The 19,822-nt window shown below is 38.8% G+C and overlaps 2 protein-coding genes across 2 annotated transcripts in view; one reads left to right on the top strand and one right to left on the bottom strand.

Annotated features, from left to right (window-relative positions):
• The window catches only part of LOC581328 (mediator of RNA polymerase II transcription subunit 1), a 22,668-nt gene extending 14,259 nt beyond the window's left edge, over positions 1-8,409 (top strand). Inside the window, exon 16 of the mRNA XM_781334.5 lies at positions 314-8,409. Coding sequence (XP_786427.2) covers positions 314-5,932 — 5,619 coding nt within the window. The 3' untranslated portion in view covers positions 5,933-8,409. The remainder of the gene's footprint in view (positions 1-313) is intronic.
• On the bottom strand, positions 8,342-19,822 carry LOC581264 (beclin-1). Its single transcript, XM_030974193.1, has 12 exons — positions 19,746-19,822; positions 18,631-18,807; positions 18,061-18,184; positions 17,300-17,387; positions 16,575-16,637; positions 16,045-16,194; positions 15,384-15,508; positions 14,844-14,990; positions 12,347-12,496; positions 11,793-11,903; positions 10,938-11,084; positions 8,342-10,148 (listed from the first exon to the last, which is right to left on the bottom strand). The coding sequence occupies exons 2-12, from the start codon at positions 18,776-18,778 to the stop codon at positions 10,046-10,048; spliced, it is 1,356 nt and encodes a 451-aa protein (XP_030830053.1). The 5' UTR covers positions 18,779-18,807; positions 19,746-19,822; the 3' UTR covers positions 8,342-10,045.

The following is a 19,822-nucleotide window of genomic DNA, read 5'->3' as shown; positions in this document are numbered from 1 at the left end:
TCACCTTATAAAATGGTGATTACAGTTTTAATATAAGACTAATTAGGGTTTATGTCATCCATTTTCTTTCTCATGTAATTTGAGATAATAGGAATCTTAGATGAGAAGGATTGCTCTGGAATATTCCTCCTCTTTTAAATATTTCTCAGACCAAAAGATTGTGGTCACACATTTGAATAGTCCTGCATGCCTGCCTGTACATCAATAATGTGGTGTACCCACTCAACACTTTATTTGCACATGCACTATCATCTGTTCAACCTTGAATGGTTATATGCTATTAACAATATTTCCCCTTTGCTATTGTGTACAGGTGAGCCTGCCACCAGCCCCGTCCTCTGGTCCATCAGGAGGTTCCGTCTTTGATCCTATGAGTGGTTTACATCGTCATACTGGTCTAGGTGGTGGTGGCCATGGAGGTACTTTCTTTCCCAGTCATCGCCCGCACCAATCCTCCTACTCCCACCAACTCCAGTCTCATAGTATCCTGAGTGATCTTACTACCACCATGTCAGCCATCTTGCCTCATGGAGAGGGCTTTGATATGCACAGTGATAGACCAACCAAAGTGGCACAGAATCCTATGTTGGCAAGTCTCCTGCAGCATGCTGCTCTTGCAGTGAGCACATCATCTCTATCCATTCCACCTCCATCCTCGTCACCTATGTCGTCACCACCGCTAGCATCTGGACCAAAGCCTCACAAGAACCCAATGCTGATGAATCTCCTGCAGGAACACAATACTCTGACTCCTGTAGCAGCCATTGCTCAACCTGTTGGCTCGATGGGAAGGATGATTCGCAGGGGGAAGCGTGGGAGGTCAGTCAGTGTGGACAAGTCACCGAAGCGACAGCAGAGTGAAGAGGAACATGATTTTGATGACATACATGGCCATCGCCCTCCTGGGCTTCATCATAGACTCTCAGATACTCATGGCAAGATGGCAAGCCATGCCATGGACCCACCAAAGGCAATGCACACAGGGGAGCTCTCAGCTCTCCTATCAGAGATTGAGGCCCCAATCATACCAGTTGCTAAACCCAAGAGAGGCCGACCATGTCGATTAGACAGTACCAGCTCTCAATCGAGTGTCGGTCCTCGTCAGAGCCCCAAGACTCCAAACACTCCTACAGTTCCAACAACACCTACTTTTGCCCCTCCCAAGACAATGTCTCACAGTACTTTGAGTACACCAGAGCACCCATCTATGGATGATGTACCTGTTGGGATGAAGGTTGATCCATTGCACTCTAGAACAAGCATGGACTCTGACATATTTTCACAAAATTCGAAGAACATATTTTCTGAAGATTTGTTGCCAGACCCTCCAAGATCAAATATTTCCCCAGAGATGCACAGACAAGCCAGCTTCAGATCTCAGTATGGTTCTCTTGACATCAATGACGATGCAGCAGGCTTTGACAATGACGATGACTTTGGAGGATTACCAAGCGTTAGTTCAGCTATAGCTCGTATGGGCATTCCAACAGGCTCTGAGTTTGATGTCCAGCATCGAACCACTACAGACTTGCCTCATCCAGTTTCTCTTTCAACTTTGATGTCAGGACCACTTTCTACAGCCATGCAAGCTGGGCTTGAAACTAGGACAGACATGAAAATGGGTGTAGGAGCTCTAGATCTTACTGTTGCTAACCTTGCAAAGAGCATGAGTATCCCGGCTATCCCTACAACACAAAGAGGGCGACCTGGGCCTAATATGCAAGGTGTTACCAACCTATCCCAGTCATTGCCAGCAGCTCGCCCTAGAATCCCAGTCTCTAAAGGCAAACCTAAGAATTTCATTGAGTCTAGTCTTGCCTTTCAAACTGAAAAACCAAAACCATCCAAGAAACGTGGACGCAAACCAGTGAAGGACTCTGGAGGATTCTCTGATTCGGAGGCTCCCAAGACCAAAAAGCTGAGGAAACCAGGTAGACTCAAGAAAGAAAGAAGGCTGCCAGAGTACAGCAGCGAGTCATCTCCAGAACCATGCCAGGATGTTGCACGGTATTCCAGCATAACAATGGCTGTCAACGAAGAGGAACCACTGAAAATGACATTTAAAACCATTCGCCACAAGCCAGACAGAGACCAAAAATTGAAGGGAAAAGATCCAGGTCCTGCTCCCAAGATTAAGATCAGATCTATGACCAGTGGAGATTCTGCTACCCCATCTCCCAATCCTGTTGTGAGGGAAATCAAAGAAGAGAAACCTCATATGAAGCCAGAACATAAGGTTGAACAACCTGAGAAAGTCGAGACCACTGTTCAGTCTGTCAGGACAGAATCACCCGTTATGAAATCTGTTAAGACAGAATCACCTGTTATGAAATTTGATAACCCCAAGGAAACCAAGGTTATGAGAAACGAGAGTTTGCCAAAACTTCAGAAAGAACTTTCAACGGGCCACAGATCTGAAGAGCAGACTAACAGAGGAACATCTCAAGAGCTACCTAAAGGAAGCCATGACATTACTGGTTTCAAATCAGAACACTTGGGTGTCAAATCTACTGGAATCACTAAAATAACTGCTATAACACATATGCCAAAGGTAAAGAATGAGCAGATGAAGAAAAGTAGACCGATTGAAAGTAGTCAGAGACCAAGCCCTGTTTCAAAGTCACCCATAGCTGATTTCTTTCCAAAGAAGAGCTTGGCAAACTTGCCTCGCATTCCAAAGATCAGTAAGCAAACATCAGAGGGTAAGCAGTTGCTAACCCCCAAGACTCCCACTATTTCGAAGCCTGCTGGCAGTCCTTCACCATCAACTAAAAGTTTAATGGGTTCTTCTCCAAAGAAATCCAGCTGGGGTAAAGGAGACCCCTCAAAAGTGGGATCTACCAAGAAGTTGGTAACTGCACAGCGTTTCAGCTCAGTTAGTCCAACAGGAAGAAAGCCAGATGGTATGAGACCAGGGAAACCATTTTCCAGTGGTAACAAATCTCCATTGACAGTAGGCCAGGGCAACCGAAAACCGGGATTGAATATTATATCAAAGTCATTGTCCACTCCAACACAAAGCCCCAATTCTTCCAAGGCAAGTGCAGGACTCATTCATGCTCCCAATAAGAATGTATCAAGTCCAACGACTGGAGTTTCAAAGGCAATAAGCTCACAAGTAAGGCCATCTGGTACAGTGAGTCCTGTACCCAAAACTCTAGCTGGGATTACATCAAAAGCTCAGACAACTCCAATATCATTATCAGCACCAAGCAAATTAGCAAGCAGTCAAGCTGTCCCTGTCAGCTCCTCTATAAAGACTTCCTCAGTTGTACCGAGTACTACAACTTCTTCAAGTGGCACAAGCTCAGGTTCAAGTACAAAAGCCATTTCAAGTTCTCCTGTCTCTATGGCTCGATTAGTACCTGTAGCTAGCACAAGTTCAACATCATCCTCAAGCTCAGTTCGATCAGTATCTGTAGCTAACGCAAGTTCAACATCATCCTCAAGCTCAACTACAGCTACTACTTCAGTTCCAACTACACCCTCCATTACCACAACCACCTCAATTACATCATGTGCTACTGGAAGTGCTTTACCTGTTTCCAAGTCAGTGACACCCCCACCAGTGAACCTGGTTCCTTCATCAAAGTCATACCCTGCTATAACAGGGATTAAGACAGTTTCTAATAGACCACCACCTCTTGTGATTCCTACAAATATCAAGGTGCCGGCTCCATCTGTAACATCGCCACCAACACCATCATCTGTTGGCACACCCACCAGTGCTGGACCAAACTCAGCAAAGCTGACAACACCTAAGCCTGGTATGCGTGCTAACCGGAAATGCTCCCTCATGGGCATCATCGATAAGATAAAGGAGAAAAACGAAAAGGTTGATAAGACTGATAAAGTCGAGAAGGTTGAAAAGAGTGAAAAGACTGAAAGAAAAGGCCTCTTTAGTGCACTTGGATCCGGAACGCCAGGAGTAACAGAATCAGGAAATGATGATGAGAAGGCGATAGATGCCACAGAGAAGGAGGCTAAAGAGACTGTTCCCACAGACGAGAGTGGAGCAGAGAAACCTCAAATGTCTAAAGAAAATAAACCTGTTGCCAGTTCTAAGGCAGATGATTACCCAACCAAGGAGAGCAAGTCCATGACAATGCCTCCTACAAAATCGGACACTACCAAGACACCAGTCCCTAAGGTATCTTCTGCTAGCAGTCAATTACCTGCTCGCCAACCATCACCATCACTAAGCACTAAACCAAGTGGATTGACCTCCTCTCCATCTAGCCAAGGACCCAGTTCAGTCAAGGGCAAATCATCTCCTAAGCATCCTTCTCAGTCTCGTCCCCCTAAAGTCAGCACCCCACCCTTGACAGGCTCTCAAAAGAGATCAAGCAGTCCAACAGGAAAGAGTATATCCATCAAACAAAGCAAGCCTTCACCATTAACCAGCAGTAGCTCATCAACTCCAACATCCATGAGTAGCCCTGTGAAGGCAAGGCCTGGGTCATCCCCAATGCAACGGACAAGACCAATCATTCTCAGCCACTCCTTGTCAACTTATCAATCCCCAGAGAAGGGTCAGCAAAAAGTTACCAAAGTACAACTTGCCATGCAGCCAGACCTCATGCCACATTCTACTCTTCCTGGGCAAGGAACCTCTGCATCAAATGTTAGTAAAGGGCAGACTGGTTCATCTCAAGTATGTGTGCCTTCTCCATCTATCAAACCTCAGGCGGTATCGATTAACAAACCAACACAAGACCCTACCAAGAAATCAACAACTGTAACACCAAAACCAACAGATACAACAAAGTCTGATATCAAACTGGTCACTACTACTCCTAAGCCAGTTAAAGTAGATCAAAGTGCAATCATGAAGCCTAAACCAAACAATGGGAAAGAACCTAGCTCACAATCACAACAGAACAGTCAACGATCTGATGCCAAAGGATCTTCTGACAATGGAAGTTCTAAGATGCCATCCATGAGTTCAAAGAAACCTGACTCCAAACCAACAGATCCAAGGGCAAGAAAGGACTCCCTGGGGTCAAGTAAAGACAAAGATGGTGAAACTTCAAAGTCACCCAAACCTGCTGTTGTGAGATCAGTATCCAAAGAATCAAAAATTTCATTCGGTAGTGGAAGCCAAGATGGGAAGACATCAACGAAACCTGAACTGAAGCAGACTACCGAGTCAGCTCAAAAGGTGAAGGTGATTCCTCCACTAGTTAAATCTGTTTCCCAGGGTGATAAAGAGAAATTGAAGGGTGATGAATTCAGAAAGTCTGAATCTAAGAACATTGTACCAGAGATAAAGGGAATAGACAAACAAGAAGTTTCTGAAGAAATCAATAAGATATCTACATCTGCAAAACCTCAAGGAATTGACTTCAAGGTGCCAAGCCCAGCCATGGTACCAAGTCCTAAGACCTCGGCAGTGAGCCCCAGGCCTTTGATAAAACCAGTCGGCTCTCCCAAACCAGTTGTTGCTTACTCACCAAAAGCACCAAGTCCACATTCATCTGCCAGTGGTGTTCCTAGCCCAGGAAGTGCTTTAAGTCCTAAGGCCCCAACCAAGAGATCAGCAACACCAGTAGGTAACCAGCCCCCACCGCCAAAGAAACAGTGTACCATTTCAACCCCCTACAGCCCAGTGGAAAGTGATGATGATTTTGGCATGATCATCGACATGCCTCAGTCTCCCAGAAGCATTTCGCAGCAGAAGTCTCAGAGGTCACCTCGGCCAGATAGCAGGAACAGTAATACCCAGACCGAGGGTGGATCCACATCACCAAGGAGTGCTGTGGCCCACTCCCCTCTAGGACAGCTTGCACAGTCACCTCTGGGAATAGGCAAGTCTCCTGCTTCAGTCAAGAGTATTGCTAGCTCAGATAGTATCAGCAGGAGTCCTTGTAAGATAGATGATGATCTGATGGATGAAGCTCTTACCAGTTGCATCCAGACAGAAGATGTTTAGAATCCTATCACTCTAACAAACATGTCCAGCTTTACCACAAGTTTGAGGAGATCATGCTCTATCAATATTTTGATAGTTGCTTTTGTAATCATTGCCCATTTTTATTTTGGAAGAAGTAAGATTAAAACCAGAATTATTAAGAGTAAAATGATTTGAAATTTCAATTCAAAAGTGCTTAATAAAAAATATCCTTTTGAAAACCTGTCTTAGATATTGGAGAAAGATAAAGTAATTTGAAATACTGGAAAAACAACAATTGATGGAATTTATGATTTACCGGTAAACTGAAATAATGAGCACTGTACAGGGGGTTACAGAGAGATTTTTCTTTTTCTGATGTTGTACAGTTTTTTAATTTCTGATTGACATTACCCATAGTTTCAATGTCAATAAGAAATTTGAAATATGTCAGATTTTGACAAATCTATCAAGGTAACTTTGAGCAACTCTTTGATTTTTATTAGGAGAAAAATTATTTCCTTAATGGTTTATTTGTATTATTTTGTAATTATTCATCAATTCAAATTTTGATTTTGCATCAGTACCATAGTGCAGATATAGGGTATTTTTTCTAGCACCCCTTTTAACAGTGTCTTTTTTAAAACATTCTGCCTCATCATGTGATCTAAACTATATTCATGTAAAGGTTATTGCACATCTTATTTACTCTGCAGTCTGCATTAATCTTTATGACTAGTCTTTTGAAACATTTTGCTCCACTGGTAAGCATTTTGATGTTCTTGAAAATTGAAAAATAGATCTCTCAACAGTTGGGCTCGATAAGCACAGGTATGCACCAAATTCAAGGCTTTTGACTTTGTTTTGCTTGACAAGCAGCAGTGGCTATTGATAAATGTTCATACACCTGTACATGTATATTGTAAGTCATATATAAAACTCAGGATTTATGTTGTGAAATGCATTCAGTGGACACTATTGTGATTGTTAGACTATCTTACAATTACTGCAAGTCAACAGACGAGGCGGTGAGACGTGATCTAGATTCAACCATTTAATACCACACAGCCCAGTCTCGTATCTGGTGAAGTGTAGTCTTATTTCAAGCAGTTACAATAATGCACATTATACTACAGACGCAGGTGCTCGTCCTCATTAAAAGTCGCATTCAGTCATGACATGATTAACCACCTAAACAAATACAGCAGCAGCTGAAATTTACATGTAATGGCCAGAGTGAAAATGGCTCCAGTACATACTCCCGATCAACATGTATGTGTTTTTAGATACAGTAGTATGAGCGGTGTATGTGTGCCACATTTGACTGTGCCCAAGCAGTTCTTTTCTGGGGTTTACAGACAGCCTTGTTTTAGTAGACATTTCAAAGTACATGTACGTTGAGATTGAGACTGGTACATTTTTTTTCTATACAAGTTTTTGTTTTATTTGTAAGGCTGGTAGTTTTTAGGATTGATAATTAGACTTGAGTTGTTCTTCACACCTCTTGTATGATCTTGTCTTGGGTATGGGACATTTTTTGTCACTTTTTATATAAATTTTATTTTATGGTGCAAGTTCAACTGACTGGCTAAGGACAGCCATGTATTAAAATAGCTGTTAGAAGCAGAGTAGATGATTATAGCAGCTTACTATTTCTAGGTCTTATCTTTTTGATAGACAAAGATAATACAGCCCTTATTGTTCATTGGAAGATAACAGAATCTAAAAATCAACTCTTTCTTTGCGGTATATGCAAATCATCAGGACTTAGCATATGTGCTGCTATTCGACAAGCTTTTTTTCCAATTAATGGTACACTGTATAAACGTGGACCCAGCATTACTCTAGCCTGCAGCTTGTGTGTACTGTAGATGCTAAAATAAAAACACTGTACTTTTAGGAGAATTTTGAGTTCCTTGTATATGTTTGAAAATAATATTCATATCACCTGGCGTAAGATTGGGTTGTTAACATATGATACATCTTTTTGACAATTGTAATCAAATGAACCATACTTCTTTGTTTCAATGTTAATGAGTACATGTATTTATATAGATGTGTTAATATGATAGATAGCTTCAACATTTTGTATATCTGTAAAGTGTGCATGCATGTCACGAGACGAAGAGGTCAAACTTTAATTGGATAAATGAAAGGTTGACATGCGTAATATTATTAATAATGATCTAGTTAAATCTTTTGTTAACATCACATTGAAAACAATAGTTGTTGTTCTCTCTAGGTCTCAGTAGTGAGCCTTGGAGCAAAGAATTTATTCTTTGGTTTAGGGAACCAGCTTATGGAGAAAGGCAATAGAAAAAGAACTGAAGAATGGTATAAGATACATGTACATTTATAGGAGTATAGGTTATACATTTAGCAAGGAGTCATTAATCATGAGATATAAGCAACATTGTAACACATACCGTTAATTATTGTGTTGTTGTCAATGTACAAATTATCATGATTTGCATGCTAATATTATACGAATATACAGCAAGAATAAAGTGTGGACAAAAGAGAGATTTGATAATCGTATTGCATCTTTTATTCTATTTACATTTCATAAATTTACATAGAATGTATAGAGATAAACCTAAGTCTTGTCTTTATTATTGGTGGATTTAGGCTTGTTCAGATATGGCATGGTAAACTGCCGCAAAAAAGCAGCTACTTCTTTTAAAAACATGCACATATTCATTGAATTTCAGAAATTTGAAGCTCATTACACTTGACATTGTAGAAACTGCTATGGTTTTGTTTGTGTCATATCCGAACAAGTCTATACACAAATTAACTTTAATGAAGTCACACTTGCACACAATCCAAGCCACAATGCATGTATATACTGTACATGCACTCTGTTGTTGGCTAGGCAATCCTGGAGCATAGCTCAATGTTATACCTCTGTCACACCAAGGAAACTGACACCAGACGGAATGAACAAATACAATTTGAGAGTTTATATCATTTACAGATAAGGAGAGTTTAAGGAGAGTTTGAGGAGATCTTAAAGCCTGTCTGGACTAGTTTGGCTGGGGGGATTAGACCACCCTGCAAGGTCACTGACAGGTGGTTATCTCATCAAATTGTGGGATCATGGGGGACCAACAGGCACTGATTAGGCATTGTTTGCTATATAGAGGGCGCAAGTAGCTATAAGTAGTACAGTGGGGCTTTAATTGCGGTCAAATTAATTTCATGTGCAGGCACATCCCAAAATAAATTCATATGTCCTTTTCACATTCAAGCAGTAGTATCACTGACACTGGGCCCCGTCTTACAAAGAGATGCGATTGATCCAAATCAATCGCAAGTTTGCAATCTCTTATCTCTTATGTACATAGTTATGTTGCGATTAATATCAACTCTTTGTAAGACAGGCCCTGATTTTAGATTCAATTAGGAAAAGAAACTAATGAACACCAACATACTGTATGACCTTCAGTTTTGTGAGCAATAAAACTTCGCATATATGTAAATAATTAAGTGCTTATCCTTTTGGCAAGGCAATCTTGTTACTCGTGCATATATATCTTGCATTTTGCTATGTTATAATATGAAGCTCACAACTTGAAACAAACATTAGATTTATAATGTGTGATGCGATGGCTGGAGGCTGGCACACAGCGGTGACACCTTCATTACAACATTCAATCGAGTATTAATATTTCTGCCTCTGTAATATGAACATGGAGATCGCACACCATTGCACATCCTAAGACAATATTTGAAAACAAAGATAACAATTTCTTTGTATTCTCTAGTTTTCTTCAATTTGAAATGAATAGTTTACTGTGTTATAATGGAAGAATTGAGACGCAAAAGTGAAATTTCCAACATTTCATTATACAAAACGTGTGCAATACTACTATGAAGCTTTGAAATCATAAATTGCGTACTGGAATTTATTGAGAAGATACATAGATATATAGCTTTACATACATTGAACATGAATGGCAAGGTTTTACATAAAGGGGGGGGGGGGGTAGAGAGAAAGAGAGAGAGAGAAAGAGAGAAGAGGAGAGAGAGAGAGAGAGGGAGAGAGAGAGAGAGATATGAAGAATGAACAATACCAGTGTAATATGGTATAAAGACTAACAAATGTAACAAAGAGACCAAGGACTAAACCTTGGGGTGCAAAATATATGTCCATCATTTGGTAAATTGTGACGACACCCAAGCGAGGGCCCACTTCAGGTTTGTCAGCATGAACTTCAAAGCTTTGGTCCACTGCTCTTCTGAGTTGAATTGGATCCTGGGTACCGTAATATAAATGAAAACAAAAATGAGAGGAATGTTGGAATTGTGTGCTACATGTAACATGCATTTGTGAATACGGTACTTCTTATGCCTTTCATTTACATATGCTTCCATTCACTTTGCATGCCAACGACTCATTTATGAGCCTGCAATGCATTACTTCAAAAACACATCCATTATTTTCTGTCAATTCTGAAATTACAATTACTAGATATTGGTGCTATATAAATTCCTGGATTGGACTTGATTGAATTACTCTCTGTCTAAAATAAAAATTGTGTAATCAGCAGAAAATCTGATCAAAGAAGAATCTTCAGGTTTTTATTAAATGTTACATATATCCTAGTGAGAAAATGATTTCTAAATTAAAATGTAATATTGTATTCCTATTAGATAAATTTCACATAATTCGGGTACATGGCTAATTTTTTTTTAGCAGATGTTTCTGCACTTATTGATAAATCAAAAATAAAACATTCAAATAATAATAATAGTATATAATATAATTGATTTACATAAAGAGTGCAAACTTAAATACACACACATAATAATGCATATATATATATATATATATATATATATATATATATATATATATATATATATATATATAATTGAAAGCTTGAGAGTATAGAGGTAAGTAAAATAATCAAGATAAATGCAGAGGCCAACTATTATAAGCATGAATGCTTGAGTGGATAGCAGTTGATTGCATTTTGATTTTTGATAATAAAGTACTCTTTTAGAGAAACGATGTATAATACTAGATAAGAATGTTTCTTACTTTATAGAGTACGTCTGACCGGCGGCTGTATCCTCTAGTTTACCATTGGTCATTTTGTATGGGAGACAGAAGCTAGAATCTCCTCTCTCTACTTCCTCTTCAAGCTGCTGTAAACAATCCAAGAATGCCACCATGGATTGGTCAAACCTGCATAACACAAGATAAACATAAACACTACTATAAACATCCACAGATCCGATCGTCAACAGGGAAAATCTGAATATTACACATTACAAAGATCAATAAAATAATAGACTTCAAGAATTGCAATCTTTTGATTTTCAAACTTCAATATTTAAGGACAAAGGGTTTACAGTAATACACTCAATCATGGATATTGCACATTTATAATCAAAGGAACTTGGTATTCTAGACTGGGCACAAGATAACATTTCTCTTGTAAGTTGAAAATGTAATGGACTCTTCTTTGTTTATTTATGAGGGTGGCAACGCTATTCTATGTCCTGCAAACTACAATACTTAAGTGAATGACGGTATCAAAGAGATAAGACAGCTAGAGGGTGGGATCGAAAGAAACAATCAATTACACATAATTATTCAAGTATGGATAACGAGATAGAAAAAGGAGAAACAAAGTTACCATGCTATAAAGAAAAAATCATACAAAACAGAGAGAAAACGAGGGAAAGAGAGTGTGTGAGAGAGAGAGAGGGAGAGAAAGAGAAAGAGAGAAAGAGAGAGAGGGGGAGAGAGAGAGATACATTGTAGAGTGAGAGGGTGAGCGAGACAGAGAGCAAGAGTGAGAGAAAGAGTGAGAGAGAGAGGGAGAGAAAGAGAGAGAGAGAAAGAGAGAGAGAGGGAGGGGGGGGGGGGGGGGGGAAGGGGGTAACTTACTTTGTATCCCAGAAGAATCTGAATCCTCCTGAACCATGTAGAGGGAGCTGTTTGGATTTATCTGTAAGAGATTCCAGGTGTGAATGGTTGCCATATGGAACCAGACGATATCTGAAATAATGAAACAGATAGGGAGTAGAAGCAATTATTCATCAGGGTAATAAGAGAGTTTTTTTTTTCTTTAGAAGCTCAAAGATATCAAGAGAGAAAGCATTAGTCTATTCATGTGCTTCACCTTTGCACTGATACAAAAATGCTCATTGAAAATACAACAGAGTTTTTGATTCCTTCAAAGCTAGTAGTTTGTCGATACAAGACAATACTATTCATATGTACGTGTATATGAATGGAATATTGATGTATCATTACATCAATAGTGTTTAATAAATACAATACAATGGACAAATGAGCGAAGGTCATGAAATAAAATATATCTTTGGTTCGATTAACAGGCGTACACAATTATTGTTCTTCAATTTCCCTCATGATCCACAAGTGTTCTTGCTTCACCTGACTTGTTTCCATTCACTTGATTGTGGATAAATGATGTTTACCTTTTGAACGTGAAGTTCATCTTTCTAGCGAGTGAATGAAGTAGAAGGACCGTCTGACCCCAAGCTGCGTTGATCTCACTCCATTCAACAGCTACACTAGGAAGACGACCTAACCGGAATCCATTGATTGTTCCAAAGTGACCATTATGCCTGAAATGTGATCACCAGTATAATATTTTTAATAAGATTTAGACATAATGTGAAAAGAGATATCACTCTAGATAATAGAAGAGGCTCGGAAAGACAGATAAGTATTCTAAGATGGAAGGAATAGTTGACTAAAAATTAAAATTAAATCATAATAATAATAATAATAATAATGTCAATTTATATAGCGCACATATCCATTCTAAAAGACTGCTCAAGGCGCTCTTGTACAACATCAAAAATAATTATACAATATTAAAACTACGACATAATTATACACTATACAAACTACGACATAATTTTACAATATTAAAACTATGACATAAACAAATAGTGCTTAAGTTTCTTCTTAAATGTTTCGACTGATGATGATTGTCTTATTTCTAGTGGTAAAGTGTTCCATAGTTTGGGTGCAACGTTAGCAAAAGCCCTGTCCCCCCATTTGTTATTGGTTTTGGGTGTACATAACTGGAGCTGTGAACCTGAACGTAAATTCCGTTGTGGGGCGTACGGTTTCAAAATCTGATACAAGTAATGGGGTGAAGAATGAAGAAGTGTTTTGTAAGTAATGAGTAACAGCTTATACATAATTCTTTTTGAGACTGATAGCCAATGAAGAGATTTTAATATATCTGAAATACTGTCTGATCTACTGCGGAGAGTGACGAGCCGAGCTGCCATGTTCTGAACTCGTTGCAGACGGGCTATTTGATTTTGAGGAAGGCCAATATACAGTGAATTACACATATCCAAACGACATGTAATAAAAGAATGAACAATCTGCTCAGTGGCTTTCTGATTCAGATATTTTCTGATCCTCCAAATATTGTGAATATGGAATGATGCTGAACTAACAACATTTGAAATCTGAGATTTCATGGTCATTCCAGCATCAAACAAAACTCCAAGATTACGAACCTGATTAACACATTTTATTTCTGAGTTGCCAATCATGATCTTTTGTGCAGAAAATTTACTCAACTGCCTGGCAGATCCAATCAACATGTACTCAGTTTTGTCTTCATTTAACCTCAGAAAGTTATCATTCATCCACTGACTAACCGACCTAAGGCATGACTCAAGAGTTTTTATACCAATATCAACATTACATTGGGATGGTTTTAACCGTAAGTACAATTGAGTGTCATCTGCGTAAAAATGGTACTGTACATTGTGCTCCATTATCACATTACGCAGAGGACTCGTATACACTGTAAATAAGACTGGCCCCAAAACAGATCCTTGGGGAACAGAATAATCTTGGTACACAGGGTTAGAGATTGAGCTACCAATACGGACATACTGAGGGCGATATAATAAATATGATTTAAACCATTTCAAAGCTTGTCCATCAATTCCCAGATGACTCTTGAGACGTGAAAGGAGGAGTTTATGATCTACTGTGTCGAAAGCCGCGCTGAGATCTAGGAGCACTAGAGCTGATACTTCACCATTATCGAATGCACACATAATATCGTTGTGAACACGCAAAAGTGCTGTCTCTACGCCATGGTTTGGCTTGTATGCAGACTGGAATGCATCGCTGAGATCATGTTCACTGGCATGTTTATGAATCCTTGCACAGACAACCCGTTCAAGTGTTTTACCAAGAAATTTCAGATTAGATATTGGTCTGTAATTTCGGAGAACTTCCTCATCCAGTCCTGCTTTTTTCAGCAGAGGTCGAATGTAGGCGATTTTGAGGCAAACTGGAAATATGGCTTCAGCAAAAGATTTGTTCACCAGAGAAGTAATAAAAGGAGAAAACACATTGACACATCGTTTGATCAGAGACATCGGGACTGGGTCTAGTTCACAGGACTTGCTGGGAGCCTTCATAATGACCGCTTCAATTTCTTTCTTTGTTACTGGGCAGAATGTATCCAAAGTCGGAATCTTTGTAGCTGCTGTTGAGGATAGCTGTATATCCTCCATCTTGGATTCAGCAACATGCAGTGTAAACACAGAGCGAATATCAGCAATTTTGTTTGAGAAGTATTCAGACAGAATGGGTTACAGATTTAGCTAAATCATTCCAAAGACCTGACATCTTCCATTAATTTCTTTTCAAAAGAACCTAAGTACTTCTGAATAAGGCTTTATTATAGATTGTAGTATATTATAATTCACTGTAATACCAGCAAATTTTCTAAAAGAATTTTTGTTGGAATTATTATTATTCACAATCATTGAACATATTAATTGTTTATTCCATTAACACGACTGGCTGGCTCCTGCTTTTCAGCGAAAAGTGCTGAAAATGTAGGAACCTTCACACGTTACATCTGGGTATATATTGGTAAACACACCTTACGGTACTTATCCCCCTCCAGAGTTACAATATATTTACCATATATGGAATGTTGAGTTGAAGACATTAGTCTTGTTGAGTCTCTCTAGTTGTGTCTGTGTGTATTTCAACTGATTATCTACACTTCTCTGCTCTTCCTGAAACTCAAGCAGTTGACGCTTGTACTCGTTATACTCCTGCCAGTACCTACAAGGTATTCAAACACAACTTATTGTCACCTAGCAAAACCAATTCACACAAGACAGATCATACAAGAGGACAGTATCTATAATAAAAAAATGTTCTCTGTACGGAAAAATGCTTTCTGTAAATTGACGTTTAAAAAGTTTATAAGATAGAACTAATTCTTAATGGGAGAAAATTCAATAAGTAAATGAAACACAAATTACATCATCTAATAACTGCTATCCAAGTATGTAATACTTGAATTAAAAGAAGAGACAATTGTGCATTTTAAAACATTTCTTTGCGAATTCTTTGCCTCCTTTGTCATTTTCAATTTTACATGTGCAATTCCCTGTTTAATGAAATCTGCTCTATGGTGTATTTAACACCTATACAACTTCTGAAGGTACATACCTTTCTTCTTCTAATTTCAATTCTTCTAGTTCATTGTGTTGTTTTTTCATCTCCTCCTGAATATCTTTTCTCTCTTGTTCAATGCCTTCTAGCTCATTGATCATTTCCCCTTCTTCTCCTTCAAGCTGAAAACATTCAAAGATTGATAAAAACAGGAGGTTTATTGATTACAACAGGTTTATAAAATGCCGCTAAATCAAGGCTTGAGCATTTTTTTCTGAACTTCCAAACTTTTAAACTTGCTGTCTTCCTGATGAGGTATCAATCAACAACATGATTCCTATTCAATTTTTTTAAATTTTATTAAAGTTAAAGAACTAATGATTCTCCATACTCCATATATTGTTATATTTCAACCAATACTAAATGGTCATTTATGGTCTAATTGCACATTACCGGTAGTTGTGACACAGTTCAACATAAGTCACACTAAAGTCACAACTATAAAATAAATAATTTATCCATTAATCAGTTATTATGTTAAAGAATAATTTACATTACAGTTACTGAAAGTCTGCAACAAAAACTTCTGTCATTAACTATGACAAAATACAATTGTATGCAGCACATTTGATGTTTGATTTTTGATGTTCACTGAAGATATGACTGTGAGAAGTCTGAGAATATGAAGAGGCCAAGATATAATCCTGGCTTGACTCACCTTACATAGCTCCTTTTCTAGATCTTCATTGCTCTCTCCACGACCTTCTGCTTCAGTCAGTTTCTCTAATGATTCTCTGTAGTGTTTGCATTCATCCTCTGTGATCTTCAACTGTTGATCAAGCTGATCTAACAACGAATCTGTGCACTCCTTGAATTCAAAGCACAGGTAGAGTATCTTATAAGTAACCAGTCACTTTTAAAGTTAATGGTTAATCCTAAGTTAAGGTGAAGGAGCTGCACTTCAAGAAAAAATAGCATACTGTAATTGTCCATTCTTGAGCATGGTGCATATGAGCTGCATGGACCAGAAATGTATTAGGATCAATATAAATAGTATACTGATTAATCAGTAGTCAAATGTTTAAAGGCACACAGCACCTCATTGGCATCAATGTAGGTGAACCTTTTCCAAGGTCATTGTACATGTAATATATATATTAAATTTTAATCTCATATTTCGATGTAAATTTTGCATATTCAGCTTTCAGGCTACAAGACATATGGTTTAAAGATTTTGAGATACCATACCTCACACAATGGATGATCAATATCTGACTGGCCTGACATGACATCAAATAATTGGCTGGCAACCTGAAGAAAAAAGAAAATATATAATTATCTCACATGACTACAAAGAAAATAAAAATCAAGGAAGTAAAGAGATGCGCAATGTTAAATATACATTTATATATCTACATTGCTCATATGATCATTGAACAAGTAGAACTATTTCCAACTAACTCTTTAATCTACATCGTGAAATGGATGAGAGTAAAATGAGAATAGTGATGAAGGAAAGGAAGTGAAATACATTTTTTCTGGTCCCACTATTTGGAATAGTCTCCCGTTAAGCATTCGTTCCTGCACCTCAGTCGCAACATTTAAGAGAAATCTAAAAACTCATTTGTTTTCTTTGTAATTGCTATTTTTAGAGTGTAATGCACTTGAAGAGCATATAATTATTCTGTTTCTATTTACTAATGTAAAGCGCTTTGAGCATGGTTATGTAAAGGCGCTATATAAATATCAATATGTATGTTTGTATGTATATATCGTCGCTGTTTTCACGAAGTGACGGTAGTGAAAAAAAATTGCATTCACTTTGCGTTACGATTTTCCTCACTACCGTCACTTCGTGAAAACAAGGACGATATGTAGTAGCCAGATGGAGAGAGAGAGAGAGAGAGAGAGAGAGATGGATGGTTAGAGAGACAGACAGAGACAGAGATAGATCAAATCTAGTTTTGACATACCTTGACTCTATGGCTAAGACTTTCCATTCTACTGCTGGCTGTTTCCCCAAGGAGAGTGAAATCTTGACCACTATCATGTGATGACAACCTAATAATATAAAAATTAGATGATGTTAAAGAGGTTGATTGGTTTGTTGAGTTATTGACACATACATTATGTTAAATGTGTAAGAAATGTTCTGTTACTTTTGTTTTTGAATAGATTAGAGAAAAATAACATCTGAGCAGCAGCGAACCAGTGTAATTTGCCTATTAGGGACTCTCCTCACAGAGACTGCTGATGTGACCAGCTGTCAGTGAATTATTGATCCAGGCAGTGAAAAAAATACACGGGGGCTCGGGGCGAATTAGCCCCCGAAATGCCCAAAATAGCCCCCGAAAATTAGAAAAGAGCCCCTGCAAATTTGCGTAGAGTTCAATGCAAAACAAATTTTAGAATGTTATTTTCATGCAGGAAAGCTTGAAAAGTAGCCCCCGAAAAATTAATATTAATTTTTTCTCTGGATCCAGGAAGTGGCTATCATATATACAATATTTTCAAGATTACCAACAGTCCTTTTCAGGACTACACACACACACTCAAGAAAGAAAGGTTACCGACAGTCCTTTCCAGGACTCCCCAATCCTCCCTCCTCTCTCTCACATGGTGCAACAGTAAACCTACTGTATATCTACATTACCATGCAAGCCGATACTTACAAGCAGCATCTAGGCCTAATATGTAGTTTCTAATGCGGAAGGCAAGCTACATATAGACCTACCTTGGTGCTACCACTTTGCGAGCTACCCCATCATCTCTGTTGACATCAAACGGTTCACTGCTGTCTGTGCTCTGGAGAAGGGGTGTGGCCTTTCCTGAACTCCCTCCTCCAGCAATGAGAGGAGCTGTCAGTCATACACACAAACAAGACATCAATGTAATAATGGGTCATGTGAAATGATCATGATAATTACAGGTGTAATTAAGCCATTCACTGCCATTGGTAACCAGGCACCATAAAACCACTGATACCTATATAGGATTTTGCTTGAATAGTATGGTCTGATTCTTATATTTTGACAAAATATCAATGCAAGAGCTTGTTCTACTTTAAGGTTAAAGGAAATGCAAGAAGAAGAAACAGATGAAGAAAAGGAGGGGGAGGGGGAGGGGGAGGGGGAGGGGGAGGGGGAGGGGGAGGGGGAGGGGGAGGGGGAGGAGGAGGAGGAGGAGGGGGAGGAGGAGGAGGAGGAGGAGGAGGAGGAGGGGGAGGAGGGGGAGGGGGAGGGGGAGGAGGAGGAGGAGGAGGAGGAGGAGGAGGAGGAGGAGGAGGAGGAGGAGTTATGCTTACCGGTAAGATCAGTGAGGGTTTGGCTATCCACTGAGCTGAATGACTGGTCAAGCTTAAGAGGTTGGCAACATTTCTGACAGACAAAACTGACCTGAGTGGATGCTACACCAGATCGCTGGGAATCACTGCTATGGCTACTACTAGTCATCTTGGCCTGTAAGTAACAACCTTCAGGAACTGTAAACATAAATAGCACAGACTCAATACCTGATATAGAAATGGCAGTCAGAGGTCAACACCATTGTGTAGAGATCGTAAAGTCACATGCTAAGTTGTATCGCTCTGGTAAGATATTTGCTATTATTTCGTTATTTTTACCTCCGATTTTGAATTTCCGGAGGTAAGTAGGAGTAGAAGTGGCATAAAATTCATCAAGGTCATTGTCCAATATTGGTCGGGTGCGGGAAGGTGTGATTTCGGACACATTTTAGGGTTTGTTGACGTGGTCCTCCGCGCGGTGGTATGGGAGCCGTTTCAGGCTCGCTGGAATCAATATCATAAAGACATCTCCAGGCTAAGTTTCCCGAAATTGCATATTATTGGAGATTTATTATAACGATTTAGCTTACAAAGGAACAAAAGAAACAACACCAACAAACAAGGCAGTCTTCCCCCAGCCAAACTTTTGCCTCTCTGATGAAGTCAGAATCATGACACAAAAATCAAAATGTTATTAGACTAATTGAAATTAATAGTTATGATTATCATAATGAATATGAAATTGAAAACAGAAGTGTCAGATGGTGTATTTATAAAGTAGATGGTCAGTGTCACAGTGACAAAACAAGGAAAAGTCTCACAAGCACTCATAGAAGCATCAGTATTCCTCACTTCATTTGTAGCAACAAATTAAGACACCCTCAATTGATTCCCACTTTATTTTGCTAATTCTAATTGTTTTTATATTCATCATCATAATTCTAGTTTTAGACAACACGAAATCGGGTGTACGGGAACGTACGAAATTATTGAAAATAACAACACTGCGTTTTACTCCAGATTAGCATAATCAGAGTAGATGTTAACTTTCAACATTAGACTATAGCATGAAGAATACATATCGCGACAAATAATCAAATAGAATATCATTGCTGCAGTGTTTAAAAAATACTCACAATTAATTACGGGCGGAAATCCAGTGGCCTAAACAAACGGATTAAAGTAAGTGCTATGAAAAGATAGCCTACTCTCT

This window comes from Strongylocentrotus purpuratus, unplaced genomic scaffold (assembly GCF_000002235.5).
Source record: "Strongylocentrotus purpuratus isolate Spur 01 unplaced genomic scaffold, Spur_5.0 spur5_scaffold_7, whole genome shotgun sequence".
In the NCBI taxonomy this organism is placed as follows: domain Eukaryota; kingdom Metazoa; phylum Echinodermata; class Echinoidea; order Camarodonta; family Strongylocentrotidae; genus Strongylocentrotus; species Strongylocentrotus purpuratus.
This window is presented reverse-complemented; position numbering and strand designations above follow the sequence as displayed.

Coding starts and splice junctions, on each gene's coding strand:
- LOC581264 (XM_030974193.1), bottom strand. CDS start 18,778: ATGACTAGTAGTAGCCATAGCAGTGATTCCCAGCGATCTGGTGTAGCA. Junction 16,638..17,299: donor GTCTTAGCCATAGAGTCAAG/GTATGTCAAAAC, acceptor TTTTTTCTTCAG/GTTGCCAGCCAATTATTTGA. Junction 16,195..16,574: donor TTGATCATCCATTGTGTGAG/GTATGGTATCTC, acceptor TTTGAATTCAAG/GAGTGCACAGATTCGTTGTT.